Genomic DNA, 18,930 nt, shown 5'->3' on the forward strand with positions numbered 1-18,930 from the left:
ACCCTGTATCAGAGACACAGCTTTCTTCTGTCTCTCCACCCGCTGTCTACACCGTCACAAGACGGGGGCCACATGCTTCCTGTCCAGCAGAGGAGAGAATTTCTTCTTCTGCCGTGGACTGCAAGCCCTTCCATTCTGTCTGGATTGGCTTCCCTAGGACAGGTACTAAGCCCTGGGCCAGAAGCCCCGGATAATGCCAAGAACTGACAGGGTTAGACCAAACAGAACCTCTCCTCTCCTCTCTGGGAGCTGAAGTGGATCCCAGAAAACCCAGTAATTTGAAGGAAGGCGGAAGATGAGGGGATGGATATGTGGGGCTTGAGACGCACGGCGTACGGAGGCAGGTGGACCCAGGCTCTGCAGAGACTTGAGGCAACACATAGTGAACCTCACTCTGAACTGAGCCGGATAGTTATTTCCCCATTAAAAATGCAAAGTCGGCCAAATCGTGTCACACTGGGAATTCATCAGCATCGACTTCTTCTAAAACGATTGAATTGGGATGAAGCCAAATATAAACCCCCAAATCGTCCCCAAACCAGCCAAACGGGCTTAGTTCTGGCCCCAATAAGTGACGGAACAGGACAACTCTGAGAAGCGGCTGCGTCGTTCCGTGGCCTGTGGGAAGCTGAGCGCTTGTGTGCTGATGAGCAGGAGGGAGCAGCAGGGCTCCGAACCCCAGGATGCCGCAATTGCCACTTAGAATCCAGCATCCAAGATCAACAGGACTTTTTTTGTTTGAGAAGCTGCAGGGTGGTGGAAATGACACAAATATGAAGTCAAACAAAGTGAAAGCTCAATTATATACCACTTGTTGTGGTGTGACCTTGAACTTCTTCGAGCTTCGATATCCCTGTGAAATAGTATAATCAACGTAACTCAGACTTAGATGAAATATTGGAGGTGGACACCACTTTGTAAAGGAGAGACATGGGGACATTGGTCATTGCTCTGTGTGTCTTCCCCAGGGAACCTGAGCTCCTTGTGTCAGGAACACAGCTTTCCTCCCCATCCCTCCCTCCATCATCCAGTCACCCCTCCAAGGTCCAGCTCAGGGGCTGGCTCCTCCCTCAACCCTCCCCGGCCTCCTGGACTCCTTTGCTTGCCTCCCACGTGTGTCGTCTTTTCTCCCTCATCGGTCATTCACACGCACTGCCTGCTGCCTGCTTCTGCACACTGATTCTGAACTGCCAAACGTACCTGTCATTTACTCTCTTGTTTGTGATTACCTCCCCGACTCACCTGTACTGACAAATGAAGACCTGTATCTCCCTCTTCATTGTAGCGCAGAATGTGGGAGTGGAACGAGCCTTGAAATCACCTGTCGCGTGAGGTGACGACTCAGTGAGGTGAAATGACCTGCCAAAAGTTCCTCAGCTCCGGTGGTAGGGTCAGCACGAGAAGAACCAGGCCCCTTGATGTCCAGTGACCCCCTTCATGGGGTGGAGGTGCAAAGGGGACCTGATTTTGCAAATCATACAGGTCCTTCGTGGGGGGTAGCAGTTACTATGTGTAACAAACGTTTCTGATGGGTGAGTCCTGTGTCTGGCAAAGGCTTGAGGGCAGAAGAAAGGTTGGCAGCCACTGGCACAGTGGGCTTTGGAGGCAGGCTGATATGTTGAATCCTGCCTCTCCCCCCACTGTTTGATCTCGGCAACCTCGCTCCACTTACCTGCTTTCGTGCCCCCACGTGCCAGGCCCACTCAGCATAGATCAGCTGCTTCCTTGCTTGGGGTATGACAGTCCGCTGGGCAGGGTTTCTGAGAGGGGAATGAAGTGTGTCATTCCCCTGAGCCCCTTAGGGAGTTCTGAAGAATACAGGAGGTGACACATTGACGGCCACCTACTTGGTGGGCTGCAGGGACGCTGGCTCCTCCCTCTTGCCCCTTTGGGCCTTGCTGCACCTTCTCGTGCATTCCCTGTCCACCATCCAGTCGATGGGCATCATTAGGGTTGCCCCTGTCGCCAAGTTCCAACCACCCTCAGAGTGTCAACCAGGGCTAAATGTCCAGGATTTGTCCTGAGTAATGAAACACAGAGGGTGAAAACACAGTAAACGCGAACTCTGCAACCGGGTAAAATGTAAGCACCGCTTGCCGCCCAGGGCTGCATTACCCCCAACCCTGCACTCCTCAGCCCCTGGGCCACTCCTGCCACTGGGTGGAGCAGCCTTGACCCCTGGCCAGCCCCTCCAGCAGCCTCAGAAGGGAGAAGCAGAGGACCAGCGTGGCGGGCAGGAAGCTTCTTAGGGGACTCCACCAGGGGTCTGTGTTACCTCTACGTGGAAGCCCTTGTGTGGGCTGCCCAGCCAGGGTGCCAGCATTTCAAATGGTCTATCTGGTCATCAGTCTTTGATTTCCCGGGGACCGGGCAGATCCCTGGTATTGCTACCTGTTCTATAACTTTGAATCCCTCAAGTTAGAGAGACCTCAGTCCCTAATGGAGGCAAAAATAGAAGATTCCACTCCTGCATGAGGCAGTCCCATATACATAAGGCTGGATAAGCAAGCGAGTCTTTGTGTAAAGAAAAAGATGTCCTTTCCTCCAGGTAGACTAAGTGAGCCCTTCCCCAGGGCATACAGCTGGGCAAGGGGTGCACAGACTACATTTCAGCCCCCACTTGCCCCTCATCTAGGGACCCTTGTGCAGTGCACAAACCGTGCAACTGAACATGGCAGCCCTAGCAACGGGTATGTATCGCATCTCCCTGTGAGCAGACACTGTTAGGCACCAGGGACGCAGCAGGAGCACGACAAGACATCATCCCAGTGCTTATGGATCACATGTGTTAATTGGAGAAACTGTCCACAAATAGGCCAACCTGTGACAAAAACAATGTAGAGTGAGAGCAGTGCCGCAAAGCAAAGAGCAGCATGTGGTGACAGAGAAAGAGAGGCTGAGGGGAGGAACTTAACTTAGAGCACAAGGAGGTGAGGGTGGGTGGCTGCGGGGGGCAGTTGAGGGGCAGAGGCTAGAGCCAGAAAGAGTTCAGCCTGTTTGAGAAGCAGAGAGCTCAGTGGCTGGAAAGGAGCAAAAGGAGAGGAGCTTGGGGTGACGCCAAAGGTGAGCTGGGCCAGGCTGGCCAAGTGCTTCGAGGTCACTATAAGGAGTTCTAAGTGTGGTGGGACCACTGGCATTTTTGAGCCATGAGGTGGAAAAGGGGTGGGGGAGAAGGAATGAGAGAGCGAGACCAGGAGGAGAGAAAACAGAGGCAGGTGGCACAGACAGAGCAGCGAGAAAGGACCACCCGTCATAGGCCAGGAGAATATCTGGGGGTTGGGCTGTAGAATGGTAGGAGGGATGGACGGAGCAAGGCATGGGTGAATGAGGCTGACATCTCCACAAGTCCTGGCATGACTATGACGTTGTGGGTTCTGGTGGGTTTGGAGGTAATGTTTCGCCTTCCTAGGTCACGCTCTTTGGAACAGGAGGGAACCACAGCCCTCCTGCCTCCCGTGAAAGGTCAGGCCGTCACTTCTCCCTCCGGTGGGTGGAAAACAGACAAGAGGTTCTCTCATGGACTAACCAGAGTGATTTGGGTTTGCAGTTCAATGTTAAAAAATCCACGGAGCCCGTCCAGCCCCGAACTCTCCTCAGTTTCCCAGACATCTATGGACCCAGGCCGGCTGTGACGGCCCCAGAAGTCATCAACTATGCAGACTACACGCTGAGGACCACAGAGGAGTCGGCCGTGTCTGCCAACCCCCCAGCCCTGAGTGACAGCCGCCTCAAGAGGCAGGTCACAGAGGAGCTGTTCATCCTTCCTCAGAATGGTAGGGGTCTCCTGTACCTCACTTCCGTGAGCAACATGCAGGGGGGTTTGCCAGCATCTCTGTAGGTGTTGGGTGTGGCCAGCTCCAGTGTCTATGGCATCTGACACTGGGCAAGCAGGTGGGCACAGGGCCTCAGAATTATAGTCCTTTATTCCAGCCGATGTGTTGCTACATGGCTTCTCTCCTAGGCGTCCTCCCTCCCCCCCAGCTTTCCACTAGGAAGTGGAGAGTCCCTTTCCAGTCACATGTACAGCTATCGAGAGGGTTCAGAGACTTGAGTTAAATGCTCTGTCCTTTTATATACTTATTGTGTGGACTTGGCCATGTTGCTAACTTTTTTGGGCCTCAGTTTCCTCATCTATAAAATGGAATCATACTATTACCTGCTTGGTCAAGTTGTAAAGTGTAAATAAAATAATGCACGTAAAATTCTTGGCTCAGGACCTGGCACAAAAGATGTCATCAAAATATGTTATTATTACTATTATTTCCTTGTCAGTATCACCATCAAGAATGTAACACTGTCAGGTGTACAGTGCTATGCTGGGCACTGGGGCAGATATGCAAAGCAGAGACAGTCCCTAATTCAAAGGCGCATATGGACCTTAATAGGGAGACAAAAACTTTAGCTGGGAGAATAGATTGTGTGGTTTGGGATTTTGTTTTGTGCGGCTGGAGATGGAGACAATGGAAGAAGCAGCAGCATAACCAGTTTTAACATTGACCCTAGTCCTAATGTGTCTTCTGGCCTGGGTCCAACTGTACCTCATGCTGGCCAGTAAATAGGTGCCCCCTAACCCAATCTGGCCCAGAACTACAGTGATTAGCCTAGCGTTTCTTTAAGAACAAATTCACACAGTGCCTGCATCATGCAGGTATCCTGGTTGGCTTTTAGCCTCCGGGTTTGCCAACTCACATTTTAAATAGACTGAAAATACACACTATTGAAGACTTGAGAGCTTAAGGTTGGAGGGTGGGAAACAATTTGCTGGAGGACTCTTCGAGGTGCTAATTATAATCAAAATCACAGGAGGGCTCCCTTGTCTTGGGAGTCCCAGAGGTGTCAAAGCTCAGATGCAGCCAGAATTGGACAACTCTCCACCAAAGAGAGCAGGAGAGCAAATCAGAGCCTGGAACTTTGAAGAATTCATAACAAATCAGTTTGTCCTCTCCTTTTCACGTTTTCTTATTCCTTTCCTCATGCCACAAGGCAACAACCGAGTTCTGATTCCACAGAAATCTATCAAGAGTTGATTGACTCAGCAAACATTGACCAGAGGCAAGGGAACACAGGGGAGGAGGACACCCAATGGATCAGACACCGTCCCCATAATGCGCTGAATGCGGTCTCCCACCAGCCATAGTCCTCACCAGCAACTTGTACAGCCCAAAGTCCCGATTCTTGAAAAGCTGGATCCACTCCAGCTTTTCCAAGTGGCTCTGGCTTTGGTTTGGTTTTCATTTGGTTTGATTTTGAAGGCTGAGGCTTCAGAGGGCTGAGAGCTCGGGGTGCCAGATAAGTCCTTTCTGACACTGACCTTGCTGCCTTTGTCCCTGTTGTGCCCTTGGAAGCCACACAGGTCCTATGTGCATGGGTGTCTTGCGCACATCCTGGCCAATCAGTTCTTTGCTTAGATGCACCAGAGAGATTTTTGACTCCTTGCAGGAACCCAATAATGAATCATTCTGGAAGTTAAATAGTCCTTTATATGTCTGCCCTCTAAATTAGTTCTAAAAATAAAAAAATGTTTAAATTCCATTTTGCTTAACGTGGAGTCTGCTGCAGCTGCTGGGTCCTTTAATTCTTGTATTATGATTGAATAATGACTCTTCCAGATGTTTGCCTCCTGTTCAAGTGAGGGGCAGAGTGAGAAGTCTTTGTGGTTTTAGGAACTTCTGAATTAAAGATAAGTTTATTCATTCATTCAGCAAGTATTTATTGAACATGCACTAAAGTCAAATCCACTATCCCTGATCTTAGCTCCAGCATCTCCTCCCGACTCATTCTTTTATATTTCTCTTTGGTCACGAACGTCTGGCCCCTGTGGGAGAGGTGGAGCTGCAGATGGGCTGCGGATGGTTTGCTGAGACAGGGTGAGCAGAGTCACCCAGCCTGTGACAGTGTTTCTTCATGAAAGTTCACCATGGGCCATGGGCAGGGCCCTGGGCTAAGTAGTTTCTCTACATTATTTCACTTAATGCTCATAGTAACTCCAGGAAGAAGGAACTATCATCATTACCATTGTAAATATGAGAAAACTGAGGTTCAAAGAATTCAAGTAACTTGTGCAAGGTCACATACCTATTATGTAACAGTGTCCCATGTGACACCAAAGCCCATCTTGACCACTGGGCTGTGACGGTCCCTTGAAATATAAGGTCCAGGACCACAGGTGTTCCCCAGGCGCAGCCCCCATGATTTTGCACCTGGCGAGGAAGCTTTGGGTTTGGGTTGGTGGTGGCATAGGTAGAAGAGATGGGAAAGGTGTGATGTGGAAAACAGGACCCCAGGGTGGGTGGCAGTGATGGCTTTACCTGCTTAACAGGTGTGGTGGAGGATGTCTGTGTCATGGAGACCTGGAACCCAGAGAAGGCTGCCAGTTGGAACCAAGCCCCCAAACTCCACTACTGCCTGGAGTATGACCAGCAGAAGGCAGAACTGTTGGTGACTCATCTGGAAGGTATGCTGTCAATTGACTTTCAGGGACTTCTGGGTGTCTGTCTCCCCTGGAGGAGCTGTGCAGGTGGGATGGGGGCATCTGAAGCTGGAGGGATCCCTGGGTGCTAGGTCAGTACTCTGTGACAAACAGATCCTGAAACATGCTCAGACACACAGGGCTTTGTTTTCTCTTTCTCATATAACAGTCCAAAGTGGAGATTCCAGATGGGTGGGCATCTTTCCTCCAAATGGTAATTCAAGGACCAGGCTTTTTCCATCTGTGGCTCCATAATCCCTTCAATCCTCTGTGTCGTCTGTGTCTAGCAGGTGGAAGGGGGAGAAGAACAGGGAGAGCACACAGCTATTCCTTAAAAACTATAACCTGGCTGGCCCTGTGGCTCAGGTAGTTGGAGTGTCGGGCTTCTAATATCGAGGTCAGCCATTCAATTCCCACGTGGGCCAGTGAGCTGCGCCCTCTACAGCTAAGACTGTGAACAATGGCTCTCCCTTGAGCCGGGCAGCCGTGAGCAGCTGGAGGTGGGCATGAGCTCCGTGGGCTGCCACGGCTGCTGTGCGCTGCCAGGAGCTGCTGGTGCCCGGGGGGAGCGCAGGGCTCATAACACCAGCACGGGCCAGGGAGCTGTGTCCTACACAACTAGACAGAAACAACGGCTTGAACCAGAGTGGGGGGGAAGGCGGAAAAAGGGGAAAACAAAACAAAACAAAAACAACTATTACCTACACATGGCATACGTCGCTCCTGCTTACATCTCATTGGCTAGGACTCAGTCACATGCCACTTCCTGCAAAGGAGGATGGGATGATGTGTGGTGCCCCGCATAAAGAGGAAATGGGTTTTTGGTGAACAGCTAAGCATCTTTCACACTGGACAGGGCATTGTGCTGGACACAGAAGAGGTTCTGCATGGTCAGCATTCCTAGAACCAGGTAGTCTTTCCAAGTGGGTCAGGCTGTCCTTGGTCTTCCTTCCCTGACAGTTCACATTACTGTGAGCAAACAAAGCTAAGACTTTACAAAGGAATCAGGGCTAACCATGGGCTACTTCATGGCTCCAGGAAGCTGAAAGCTGTAGGCAGGATTGTGATTGGACTTTTGTATTTAATTTTATTTTTTTGAGGGAGTGTCTTTCCTTTTTATTTTTTTTTTAAGATTTTAAAAAGTGATTTTACATACTTTATTACATTTGATCTTCACAGTGGTCCCATTTTGCAGATTAGGAAACTGAGGTCTAGCAACCCTGTCTAAGATCACTGCAACTATTGGTGCCAGAGCCAGGAGTCCACCCAGTTCCCTTGAAGCTCAGCGAAGAGCTTCAAGGACACATGGCCTTAGTCTTCTCTTCCTGGGGAACATCAGCTACCACTTCTCACGTTATCATTCAGGAACCAGTCATAAAAGCACCACAGGTGCAACTTGCCACATTGTAAGTGTTAAAAACACCAAGAATCAGAATACAGTAGTACCTTGGTTTTTGAATGTCTCCGTTGACGAACATTTCGGTTTACAAACGCCGTACATTTTATGGATATGTGGTATCATTAGATAGTAAAATTCATGCTAAACTTGCAGTTTTAGGGGTTGATTTTAAAGGTCTGGAACAAATTAATCCATTTTGCATTACTTTCTATGGGGAAACCGTGCCTCGGTTTTCGAACATTTCAGAACTCGAACTGTCTTCCGGATTACGTTTGAAAACCGAGGTACCACTGTATAAAACAACATTCATGAGGAGGAGGTCCAGTGATTCACATCACAAGTAGTTGTGTGCTAAGTATGTAAAGCACAGAACAAATGAATTACTGGTGTCAGCAACAACAGTGATGAAAGTCACCAGCAGTTTATGGGCCCTGGTGCCTTGGGGAAATCTCAGAGTCATGAGGCGGGAAGGACTCTGGGCAGCACTAAGTCTTGTCCCCATTCTCCAAGGAGCACCAGGGGGCGCTGACATTGGCTCCCTCAGAGGTCTCCCATCTGTAAAGGCAATTCCCTGAAGCCCAGTGATCAGCGCTGGGGTCTTTCACACACCCCAGGTCATGACCTGTAAGCCAGATTCCGCAGCTTAAAGCAGAGCCCTGCTTCTTCCCTCCCGGGTCCTCCAGACGCCCCATCTCTGTGTTGTTTGTTCTTGGCCGCAGCTGTGACCAGTGACCAAGACGGAGGCTGTGACTGCTATGTCCAAGGCAGTGTGGCAAACAGGACAGGCTCTGTGGAGGCCCAGACGGCTCTAAAGAAGCGGGAACTACACACCACCTGGGAGGAAGGTCTGCTGCTCCCCCTGGCCGAGGAGGAGCTCCCCACAGCAACCCTGACGCTCACCCTGAGGACCTGTGACCGCTTCTCCCGCCACAGTGTGGCTGGGGAGCTCCGCGTGGGCCTGGATGGGGTCTCTGTGCCTCTGGGGGCTGCCCAATGGGGTGAGCTGAAGACTTCAGTTAAGGTAGGATTACCTCTCACCACGACAGGTAAAGTGACTGAGCTTGGTGACCAGCTAGCTGGAACAAGCTTCAGAGACCTTCCTAGTCAGGTAGGTAGGTAGGGTGTGTGTGTGTGTGTGTGTGTGTGTGTGTGTATGTGTGTGTGTGTGTGTGTGTGTGTCTGTAAGGACAGTTGGAGTCTTGAACAGAGTGGAGGGTGGGAGCAGACCCATAGGCCAGGATTCGGGATTCCTGGTGTTTAGTTTTTCTTCTAGCTTACTGTCATGCGGGAGACTCTGCTCGCTGCGCCATGTGTCGTGCGGGGTGGCCTGCGGGGCCTCAGTTCCCCCTCCCCACATAAGAATGCAGGATGTGGCTAGGCCAAAAAGGAACACCCACGGAGCCATAGGTAGGGAAGTCATACCACGATAGTCTCACCGGAGGCTGGATTCACACGATGTGCGACCTGCCGTCTGCTTTTCTGCCAACTGACCGACTCCCCTCTCCAGCGCAGCCGCAGCAGTTATATTAGTGGCCAATGGCTCACTGGTTATAGCTGATGGCCAACTAGCCACAGCTGATGGCCATCCAATCACAGTTGATGGCCATTTACTACCTGAGCCAGCACCTTTCTGCGTGAGGGTGAGAGCCTGGAAAGTGCGCTCTTGGCTCTGTCCCCACGCTTACCATGCAAATACCTCCCCTGCCATCATGGGAGACATGTTATGAGTGTATTGGCTGTGGTGTTGAGAGTATTGTGGGGACAGAGTCCCAGAGAGCAGTTTCCAGGCTCTCGGCCTCACGTGGAAAGGTGCTGGCTCGGGTAGTAGGTGGTCATCAGCTCTGACTAGTTGGCCATCAGCTGTAACCAGTTAGCCATTAGCCACTGGTATAACTGCAGTGGCTGAGCTAGTAAGCACGGATTACAGTTAGCAAATGAGGTTGGTTGGCAGTGAAGCGGACGGCAGATTGTGTGGCTCCTGCTTCCTGTGTCTCCAACCCAGCCGTCAGCGAGAATATAGTGGTATGACGCCTCTATCTATGGCTCCGTTGTTGTTCCTTTTTGGCCTCACCATGTCCTGCGTTCTTGTGCGGGGAGCGGGACCAGAGTCCCTGCATTACAACCAGGTAGCACCGTGACTTCTCCATTTACAGACAAAGGGACAGGGCTTAGTAGTAGTTCAGTCACCCATGCAAGGTCTCCTGTCTGGGACATGGCAAGCTTGGCCCTGAGACCAGGTGGGTGTGGCTATAAAGCCTGTGTCGTCCCTTTGCCACTGGGCCATGTAAGTGCCTGAGTGTGTGAGGTGCCACCAATAGGCAGCTTTCCTGATGGACACACAGGAGTGCGGAGGACACTTTCACTCCCCACCTGCTCCCCTTTTTTGCTACGCTCTCTTCCTTGCCTTGTTTTCCTCTCTTTCCAAGGTTCAGGAAATTGATGAAAAAAAATTGACAACCGCTCTCAGCTGGAACGAAGCTGTTCCAAAGCACACTCTCTAATTATGTGTGATTTGGGATTTGTGTAGAATCATAGCTGGGGACCCGGGGAAGAGGAACCAATACTTTGGTTTATTCATCTGGTAAACCGTCTTTCTTGGGAGGTGGAGGGGCTCCCCCAGGGCTCTGGGGACTTAGGTGCTGCCCCCCAAAAGGCTAAGCTCCAGTCTACCTTGGCAGATATCTCAGACACTGAATCTATCCTTCCCCCTAGAAGAGCAAAAATCATTCATTCATTCATTCCACAAACACCTTGCCCAGTTTTCACCATGTGCCAGGCACCATACTGGGACCTGAGCAGTAGTTAAAACAAAGCCCGGCCCTCATGGCTCATCCATTCTAATGACCGTCATACTTACAGTCATCCCTGATGCACAGATATACTCTCACATCCACTTAGACTGCTGGCCATTGTCCCGCAAATGTCAGCAATCTCAGAGAGCAGCCTGGAGTCAGAGAGAAGAGAAGGCACTCTCAGCGTATGTGGCAGGAGATGGCCCTGAGACCAGTCTAAGGGGCCCTGGCTCCAGCTGGAGGAGGGAGGCCGTGTGAGCAAGGTGGGTGGAGCCTTCAGTTGCTGCAGCCCAGGCGTTTTTCTTCTCTAGGCCAGAATGGGTTAACAAAGGTGCCAGTGGTGCCCCAATTATCACAGGAAGACAATCAGCCAAAAGTGGCATGTGCGTCCCCAGGGACCAGAGAGCGACTCACTCCAAGGGCAGCTTGAATGATTCATTAATAGCTCAAGAGAAAGATGGGGGCGTTGGGACAGGAAAAACCATGGATGGAGAGGAGAGAGAAAGAAAGAGGGTTATAAGCATACCTCATTTTATTGCACCTTGCTTTATTGAACTCCATAGATGTTGCATTTTTATTTTTATTTTTTTTTATGAATTGAAGGCAAGACCCTCCACCTGCAAAAAGATTACAACTCATTTTATTAAGATAGTCACTTTATGGCAGTGGTCTGGAACTGAATCCACAATACCTGCAAAGTATGCCTGTATTTTTATCGGTAGGTACTTGAAGCAGCAGATGCTGTTAAAGCCTCTGGGTGTGGTGCAGCTGGCTGGGCTTGTTTGGGGCTTTTGGCACCCTACACAAAGGTGACAAGCCCTTCCCAGGCTGACATTGGGTCAAGGCTTCTCTCATCTCGTCTGGGGGCAGTGGAGCGTTCAAGCCTGGTCCCTCTGTGGCTACATCCCGGGCAACTGTGGACCGCCAAGAAATGCCCTTGAATCAGGAGGCTGGGCCCCATCCCAGCTGTGCTGCCACCCCTCTGGGTGCCTGGACGAGTCCTTGGGCCTCAGTGCCTTCACTGTGAAGGGAAAGATCTATTCACCCAGGACCCTGGAGAGCCATGGATTTAGGACTCAGTCTTTGCTGCCAGAGCAGACAGGCTCAGTTTTGCTACTTACTAGCTACTTGGCCTCAGGCAGTGATGAGTCCTCTGGAGCCTCAGGGTCTCATACTTAGAATGGGAATAAGATCAGCATGGCTCTTAGGGTTGTTGTCAAGATTAAATCTCGATTTTATGATGTGTCAAGTGGCTTTGTAGAGCTTACAGCCTAGTGGGATAGATAATATAATTACACCTAGCACCTAGGAAGTGTTTAATTAATGTTAGCTGCTATTATTTATGTCATTGCCAAAGTTCCCTGCAGTTTCCAAATCATTTCATCATATGTCTAGTCACGTTGGCTAGTTGAATCGATGGGGTCACAGTGAAGACATTTTTCCTAGATGAAAGCTGTGACTCAGGCAGAGGGCTGGCCAGCTCCGTCGTTCAGCCTCACTTCCAAAGCCCAGATGGGCCCTCACTCATCCACAAACAAGGTTCCCAAGAAGTAGTGCTTGTCATTCCTTAATAACTAATGGTGATAACCAAAGCAAACAGTGCCACGGTGCTTAGTGTGTCAGGCACTGCTCTAAGTCATTAAATATTAACTGGTTTAACTTTTACAACCCCGTTGGGTGGAGATATTCCAATTTCACAGATGAGGAAGTGGAAGTTTGAGAAAGATAAGTAACTAGCCCGAGGTCACACGGCTAGTGTGTGGTAGGATTAGAACTCAGCGCCTGAGAGTCTGGTTCTAGAGTCCACATTCTTAGCATCTGCCTCCTGGGGGGGGGGGGGCTCTTTTGGTCATTTTTGTCCCTCAATGGATTTGTTGAAATTCCAAACAAATCCTTGTAGGAATTTCAGTGGAGACACTCTGTACAGCTGCAGATGGGGATAGACGTGTTGGACGCTTCGTGGAGGCTTCCGCACCTCCTGCAAAGCGCAGTTATTGCCAGTGTTCTCTGGCCCTTGACCTAACATCATATGCCTGGCTTTTTGTTGACATGGTTGGCTATTCTGGTGACCAAGCAAGGCCCTGCTGACTGTTGGTACATGACATTATTGACTGTCTCAGCCCTGCAGGGGCCAGAAGGGATTATCTTTTCAAATAGAGTAATGAATCACAACTCCCCACTGCCCCCCGGAACCTGACCGGTCAATGCAACTGTGTTTCTCCAGCTGTGTTTCCTAGGACTCTAGGGTTCTATAAAGATACCCCAGGAGCTTGGGGTTGGGGTGAAAGATAAGAGGGGTTCCTGCCCTTTGCCCCGGCCACATCCTGGGTGCCATCTTTTTGATCTATTTTCTATGTCAGGGTTGAATATAAGATATTTGGAAAATCACAGTCAGTCACACACAAAACAATGTCTTATTGCCGCACATGCCATATGTAAGTCTCCTGCGCCCTCCTTTCCTCTGCAAGGTGGAGAAACCAGCGCTGGTGGATAAATGGTTTCTAGGATGCCTGTTCCGGTTCAATGTGACAGCACTCTTAGCATTAGCTGATGGGGCAGAAGACTCTCCTAAATGAAGTCCCTCTCATGCTTCCTCTCTTCTGTTTCAGGAATCTTCTGCAGGAACTGGAGAGGTCCTTCTCTCCATCAGCTACCTCCCAGCTGCCAACCGCCTCCTGGTAGTGCTGATTAAGGCCAAGAACCTCCATTCTAATCAGTCCAAGGAGCTCCTGGGGAAAGGTAAGTGAGGTGTGAAAGGAGAGAACCAGGGCCCCTTTGGCCTCTGGGAAAATGTGAAGAGGGAGGTGGCTCCTGGGAGGCAATGGAGACAGGTGAGCAGGGAGATGGGACATGTGTACATTTGTGGGGTCAGCCTCAGCTGTTTCCTTTACCCCAAGTCCACTAACCAATTTTTAAGGACATACTTACTTCCTTAAGTTCATATCCACTTACTTCTGACCAATCCCATCCATCAGAGCCCAGGTACGAGCTCATACCTACCCAGGACTCCCAACTTTGGAGATCCACTGGGAGGAGACTCAGTCTCACCCATGGGTCATAGGAAGCCAAGGGTCAGACTGTAGCCATGGAGTGGAATATCTGGGCTGTAGAGGGAACTTGGCCCAGCCCTTGTCACGTGGACTTGGCTGGACCCCCTAACAGGCAGGTGTTGAGAAGCTCAGTTTCTCCTTGTCTCATCTCAGCGAGCCATCAATGTGCTCCCCACACCCACCCCAGTCTCTTCCATCTTGTCAGCCTTTGCCAACCTGCCACCCCCACACCAGCTGAGTGTGGGTGATGGCAGAAGGTATGTGGGTACACAGGCTGAGGCAGCCTGCAGCTTAAGATGTCTGTGCCCCATATACCCAAATAAACATCTTTTCAGTATTCTGGAAACCTTGGTTTCTCCTGGATATTTCAGCACAGGGCCCAAGTCTTGGGGACCAAATAGGCTCTCTTGTCAGAGCAGGAAAACACCACTGGTGAGCCGTATGATACCCGGACCCGGAGCCAAATGCTCATGGCAGGATATAAATAAATACATATTTATAGCAGGATGAATAAAGAATTGCCACTGCATTCAGAATCTTTGAGCAAAAGCTCTTGGGTGAATGAAATCAGAAGAGCTGACAGATTCCTGAGCCAAAGGTCAGAATTCAGTGCTTTCTCCTTATCCCCTCCAGTTTTTTTTTTTTTCTTTTTATAGCTCCTTTCAGGACAATTACAGCACAACACCTTGTTTCTCAAATAGCTGCTGAAACAACAAACTAACCACCCGGGAGTGATAATTATATCAATAAAGGCAGAGTAACAAGTATTCTCACCTTAGCTTTGGAAACCTTGACTAATGAAAATGTAATCCAGGTCCTGAGCCTTGGGAAGTACCTGAAAGCTCCTCTGGTGACCTATTTTCCCAGGGGGCGGGGGACTTCTTAGGGGATTGCTTCATTGGTGCAGTTCCAACAGGGGCCAAGGCAGTGTGCCTTCACCCTCCACATGAAGTTGGGGTCCTCAAGGAAAACTTACAAAAGAACAGAGAAGAACTCAACCAACCGGCAGGTGACCTACTATCTTAATAATAGACAAAACTGCTTAGATGGAGAGCCAAGAGGATGAAGACATGGGGGCGACTTGGTTTTTCAGGTCTGAGTTTAAAATCAAGGGGCAGGATATCTGGGCCATTGTCCTGGACCTGGTTGGATGTGAAACATGAAGGCACTTGGGAAGGGCTCATGGCCCACGGTGGTCCCCTGGCTATACTCTAGCGTGACACAATCGGGTGCCACCCAATGACCAGCCTTATAGATTATGCCGCTGTCTGTTTTCCATGCTTGAGTATAAGCTCTATGAGGCAGGAACTTTAGCTCGATCCTCACGTCTAGACCAGTGCCTGCCATATGCTGAACATTTAATCATTGTTGACTGAATACATGGTCCATTGTGAGAGGCTGAGTAGAGAAAGAGTCTCAACGCAAGTCTTGACCCAGAGAACCTGCCTGTCCATTCCCAAGAGGAAGCATCATCCCAGGCCCCACCGCGTCCCAGAAACTCACTCTTGGCCCTTCTCTCTGTCTCTCTTTCCCCTCTGTCCCTCCCCAGATGTCTCTGTCAAGGTGACCTTAAAGCACCAGGCTCGGAAGCTGAAGAAGAAGCAGACAAAGCGAGCCAAGCACAAGATCAACCCCGTGTGGAACGAGATGATCATGTTTGAGCTGCCCGATGACCTGTTGCGGGCCTCCAGCGTGGAGCTGGAGGTGCTGGGGCAGGAGGAAGAAGGGCAGACCTGCACGCTGGGCCACTGCAGCCTGGGCCTGCACGCCTCGGGCTCCGAGCGCAGCCACTGGGAGGAGATGCTAAAAAACCCACGCCGGCAGATCGCCATGTGGCACCAGCTTCACCTGTAGCCAGCCCCCCGGGCCACCTCCCTTCTTGGGCACAGCCCCACCCCTTCAGCTCCGCTGTCTTCTGCGATCTCCTCTTTGTGCCCCATCCTCATGCTGACACCCAGAAGACAGACACGTTTGCAAAGGCCAGGATCCTGATCCTCTCTCATCACACTCCCATTTCTAAAAAATAAGCAAGGCAGGGAAGTGTGTGGACATTTGGGTCACAAGGAGGCATTCATGTTGCTCATCCGTGCCACTGAAGAGACACATCAAATACAGCCCATGTGCAGGTTTTGCAGGCGGGTGTCAGGACAGATGCAGAGAAAGCTGAATTTGGGGAATAACGGATGCAAAGAATGTGGCTGTCTTTAAAAGCATTTCAAAAATGATGAAGCAAAGAAAAGTATTCTGGATCAACTCATAGAATTAGAGATTGTCAGGGTGGGGTGAACTCTTAGCCAGGATTAAATCAATCTCCCGACCCAAGGCAGCGACCCAGCGGTTCTCAAACCTTAGTGTGTGAAGAAACACCAGCAGATTCCCGGGCCACCTGTAGACATTCCAAATCAGTGGTCCTGGCTGGCCCCCAGGAACCTGAGTGGTTTTGATGCCGAGGTTGGAGCACTGCACTTGGAGAAATCCCTTCTACAACATTCCAGGCGGGTTTTTACAGTCCTTGTTGGGGCCACAATACCCTGCCTGGGGCAGCCAGTTCCAACACTGGACATCTCAACCGTCAGTGTGAAATTGGGGGGGCGCTCTGGTTTTCAGTTGTTTTAATTCTTATTTTCATTTGTGCTTTTCAGATTCTGCTCTTGGATTGAATTTGTACTTTTTATTGAATAAGTTTATCGTTTTATCTCAAAATCAGTTATATTATACACGGGGGGACTTTGCCTGACAACGTTTAGGTGGGATTCCCTATTAGTCATTGGGCACTAATGTCACATCCTCCAGCATACCGAAGTGACCCTCTAAGACAGACCCATCCCTTCTCAGCATTCTCGCCACTTCCGGAGGAACTCAGTTCGGGGGCACGTATTAATTTAGTCTGTTACGCCTGGCTATGGGGATGTGGGGAAGGAAGATAACTTTAAATAGGAAAGCAAGACCTTGCAGATGTGCCTCCCTCTTCAGTTTTCAGAGCCTATCCATTTATGGTCAGTAAATAACCAGTGATTCGGTTTAAAATTCCTACCTTATAATTCGAAATAGTTGTCCACATTGTGAGTTACATGACGAGCCTTGCTGAGTGGATATAATATTGGCCCATGAACCAGGATTCCTGGGTTCTGTTGTTGGCCATCTGTAAGAGAGGGGTAATGAAATGGCAGCTCTCTTGTGTGAAGGATGTGATAGACAAAATAGTGCTCCAAAGCTGTAGGTGTTCCCTGGCGACAAACAAACGCCGAGCCCACCTGCTGATCGTCTTTAAGCTTTACGTTGGCAGCTGACCATGCCTGGAAAGTGCCACAACCATCTCGGCCATTTCCAGAACCATGGATTCTGCATTTGGACTCCTCAAGACTGGCATCCAAACTCGGGGCCTTCTGATGTCTCTTCAGTCCCCGGATATAGACAAAATAGATAAGGGCTATCCTTCAACCTTTAACGAGTCAAGCATTCTTGGCCTCTCCCTGAGAATCCGAGCAGGGACCTTATCACCTTTAGTCATTATTTTCCTTTTCTGTACAGAAGTAGAAAAGCATTAGAAATAACTTCCACTCACCCTCGGAAGAAACAAAATATTTAATCTTTAATGGGAAAGTCTTTCAGATAATTGGAAATCTTGATCACTATGGTGGACCACCTCCTGCCAAGTTCTTTTTAGGCAAACCTTTGTTAGTGAGTTCCTGTATCATGTTTTCTGTATCATATCCCTCCCCCACCACCATTCTGGTCTTCCTTTCTTTGGTTGGCATGACTAAAAGAGACCAAAACATTCTCTGTATAAGCTGACCAGTACTGCCTTCTTGGTAGCATCTGCTACTCCAATCTAGGAAAGTCTGGATTCGAGACTTAAAAATCAGGAAACATGGTTCCACTTCCTTATACATGTATCTATGTACCTGCCTTACCATCACACCAAAGGATGTTTGAGGTGGGTTGGCTAGGGTCTCTCATCCCAGAAATATCAACTCTACCCATGGTCATTCCACCACGAGGTATCTCAAAGGATCTCAAAGGCTTAGTTTTCCAGAATCTCCAAACTAAAGGCTACCCCTGATAAGAGTCAAATGCCACCACAAAACATCTTAGGTGTCAGCTATCATCTCACTTAGAAGGCATGTCTAGAAATGGGATAGGTTTTGCAGGGGTTTTGTCTGTTGTGTTCTCTAGTGTATTCCAAGAGCCTAAAATAAAGCTGACTCATGGGCTCGCAATAAAACATTTGTTGAATGAATTAATGAATACAGGACGGACAAGGGAGTAGACAGAAAAGGACACTGCAAATGGTATAAAAATCAGACTGCTAACTAATTTCTGAATGGAAAAGACATAAAACATCTCAGTTGGCTTAGAAATTCATGGCATTGAGTCATTCACCTAAGGACAATTCGTAGCTCTCCGTATAAATGTAATTAATGATAGAAGAGAACATAACCACTGTGCTTTTCAAACTCCATCTTGGTGAATTTTATATTACCCAGAGATACCAGACTGCCAGATCAAAAAACATCTGTAATCTCTGCATCAGCTTACCTTGTACCAGATACATTTGCAATTTACTACCAAATTAGAGTAACTGAGTCCGTGTGAGTGCATCTGATCTTTTTGAAAGGAATACCTTTACTTTGCTAGCGAGCATTTCCTAAGAAGGGCATGAAGCAGAGGTGAACATAAAGTGAGAAACGATCTCAGACTGGGCTGTTGCCCACGGGGTGATCTGGTTTCTCACAGATACAGTGATGAGGATAAAGAATTGAACGTCCACACTCATTAATCTGTGACTCCACTTCTTACATCAATTCAATATATATTTGTTGAGTGCCTATTGAGCAAGACCTTGCATGCGTCTCTCCATTTCTAATTTGAGATGTGACTCTTGGTGTGGGTTGAGTGATGGTCACCTCAAGCCATGCACTGTAGAGAGCAAGAAGGAAGTACAGTTCTTCGCAGGCAATTCCTTTGGGGTGTAAGGAGCCCTGGGTGGCAGGTGACTGCAGCCTGAGCCAAATCGAGGTGAGGACCAAGAAAAGAGAAATCGAGTCCTTGTGATTTGTTTCTGCTGCCTGTGTTTCTTGTTTTCAATGCTAAGTGTGTGTTCGTTTTGCAATTATGAACTGAAGCACAAAAAGACGCATGAGACATTGTAGTCATATGTCTGGTGTCACACTTTGGAGCAAAAACCTTTCAGTGATCAATAAATAGTTTCCAACTGGG

The 18,930-nt window shown here is 49.3% G+C and overlaps 1 protein-coding gene across 1 annotated transcript in view; it reads left to right on the forward strand.

Annotated features, from left to right (window-relative positions):
* Nucleotides 1-18,930, forward strand: part of SYT13 (synaptotagmin 13) — a 43,063-nt gene extending 24,133 nt beyond the window's left edge. Inside the window, exons 2-6 of the mRNA XM_081064945.1 lie at nucleotides 3,548-3,773; nucleotides 6,320-6,454; nucleotides 8,588-8,889; nucleotides 13,270-13,399; nucleotides 15,260-18,930. Coding sequence (XP_080921071.1) covers nucleotides 3,548-3,773; nucleotides 6,320-6,454; nucleotides 8,588-8,889; nucleotides 13,270-13,399; nucleotides 15,260-15,564 — 1,098 coding nt within the window. The 3' untranslated portion in view covers nucleotides 15,565-18,930. The remainder of the gene's footprint in view (nucleotides 1-3,547; nucleotides 3,774-6,319; nucleotides 6,455-8,587; nucleotides 8,890-13,269; nucleotides 13,400-15,259) is intronic.

The sequence above is a fragment of the Rhinolophus hipposideros genome (assembly GCF_964194185.1).
Source record: "Rhinolophus hipposideros genome assembly, chromosome: 10".
In the NCBI taxonomy this organism is placed as follows: domain Eukaryota; kingdom Metazoa; phylum Chordata; class Mammalia; order Chiroptera; family Rhinolophidae; genus Rhinolophus; species Rhinolophus hipposideros.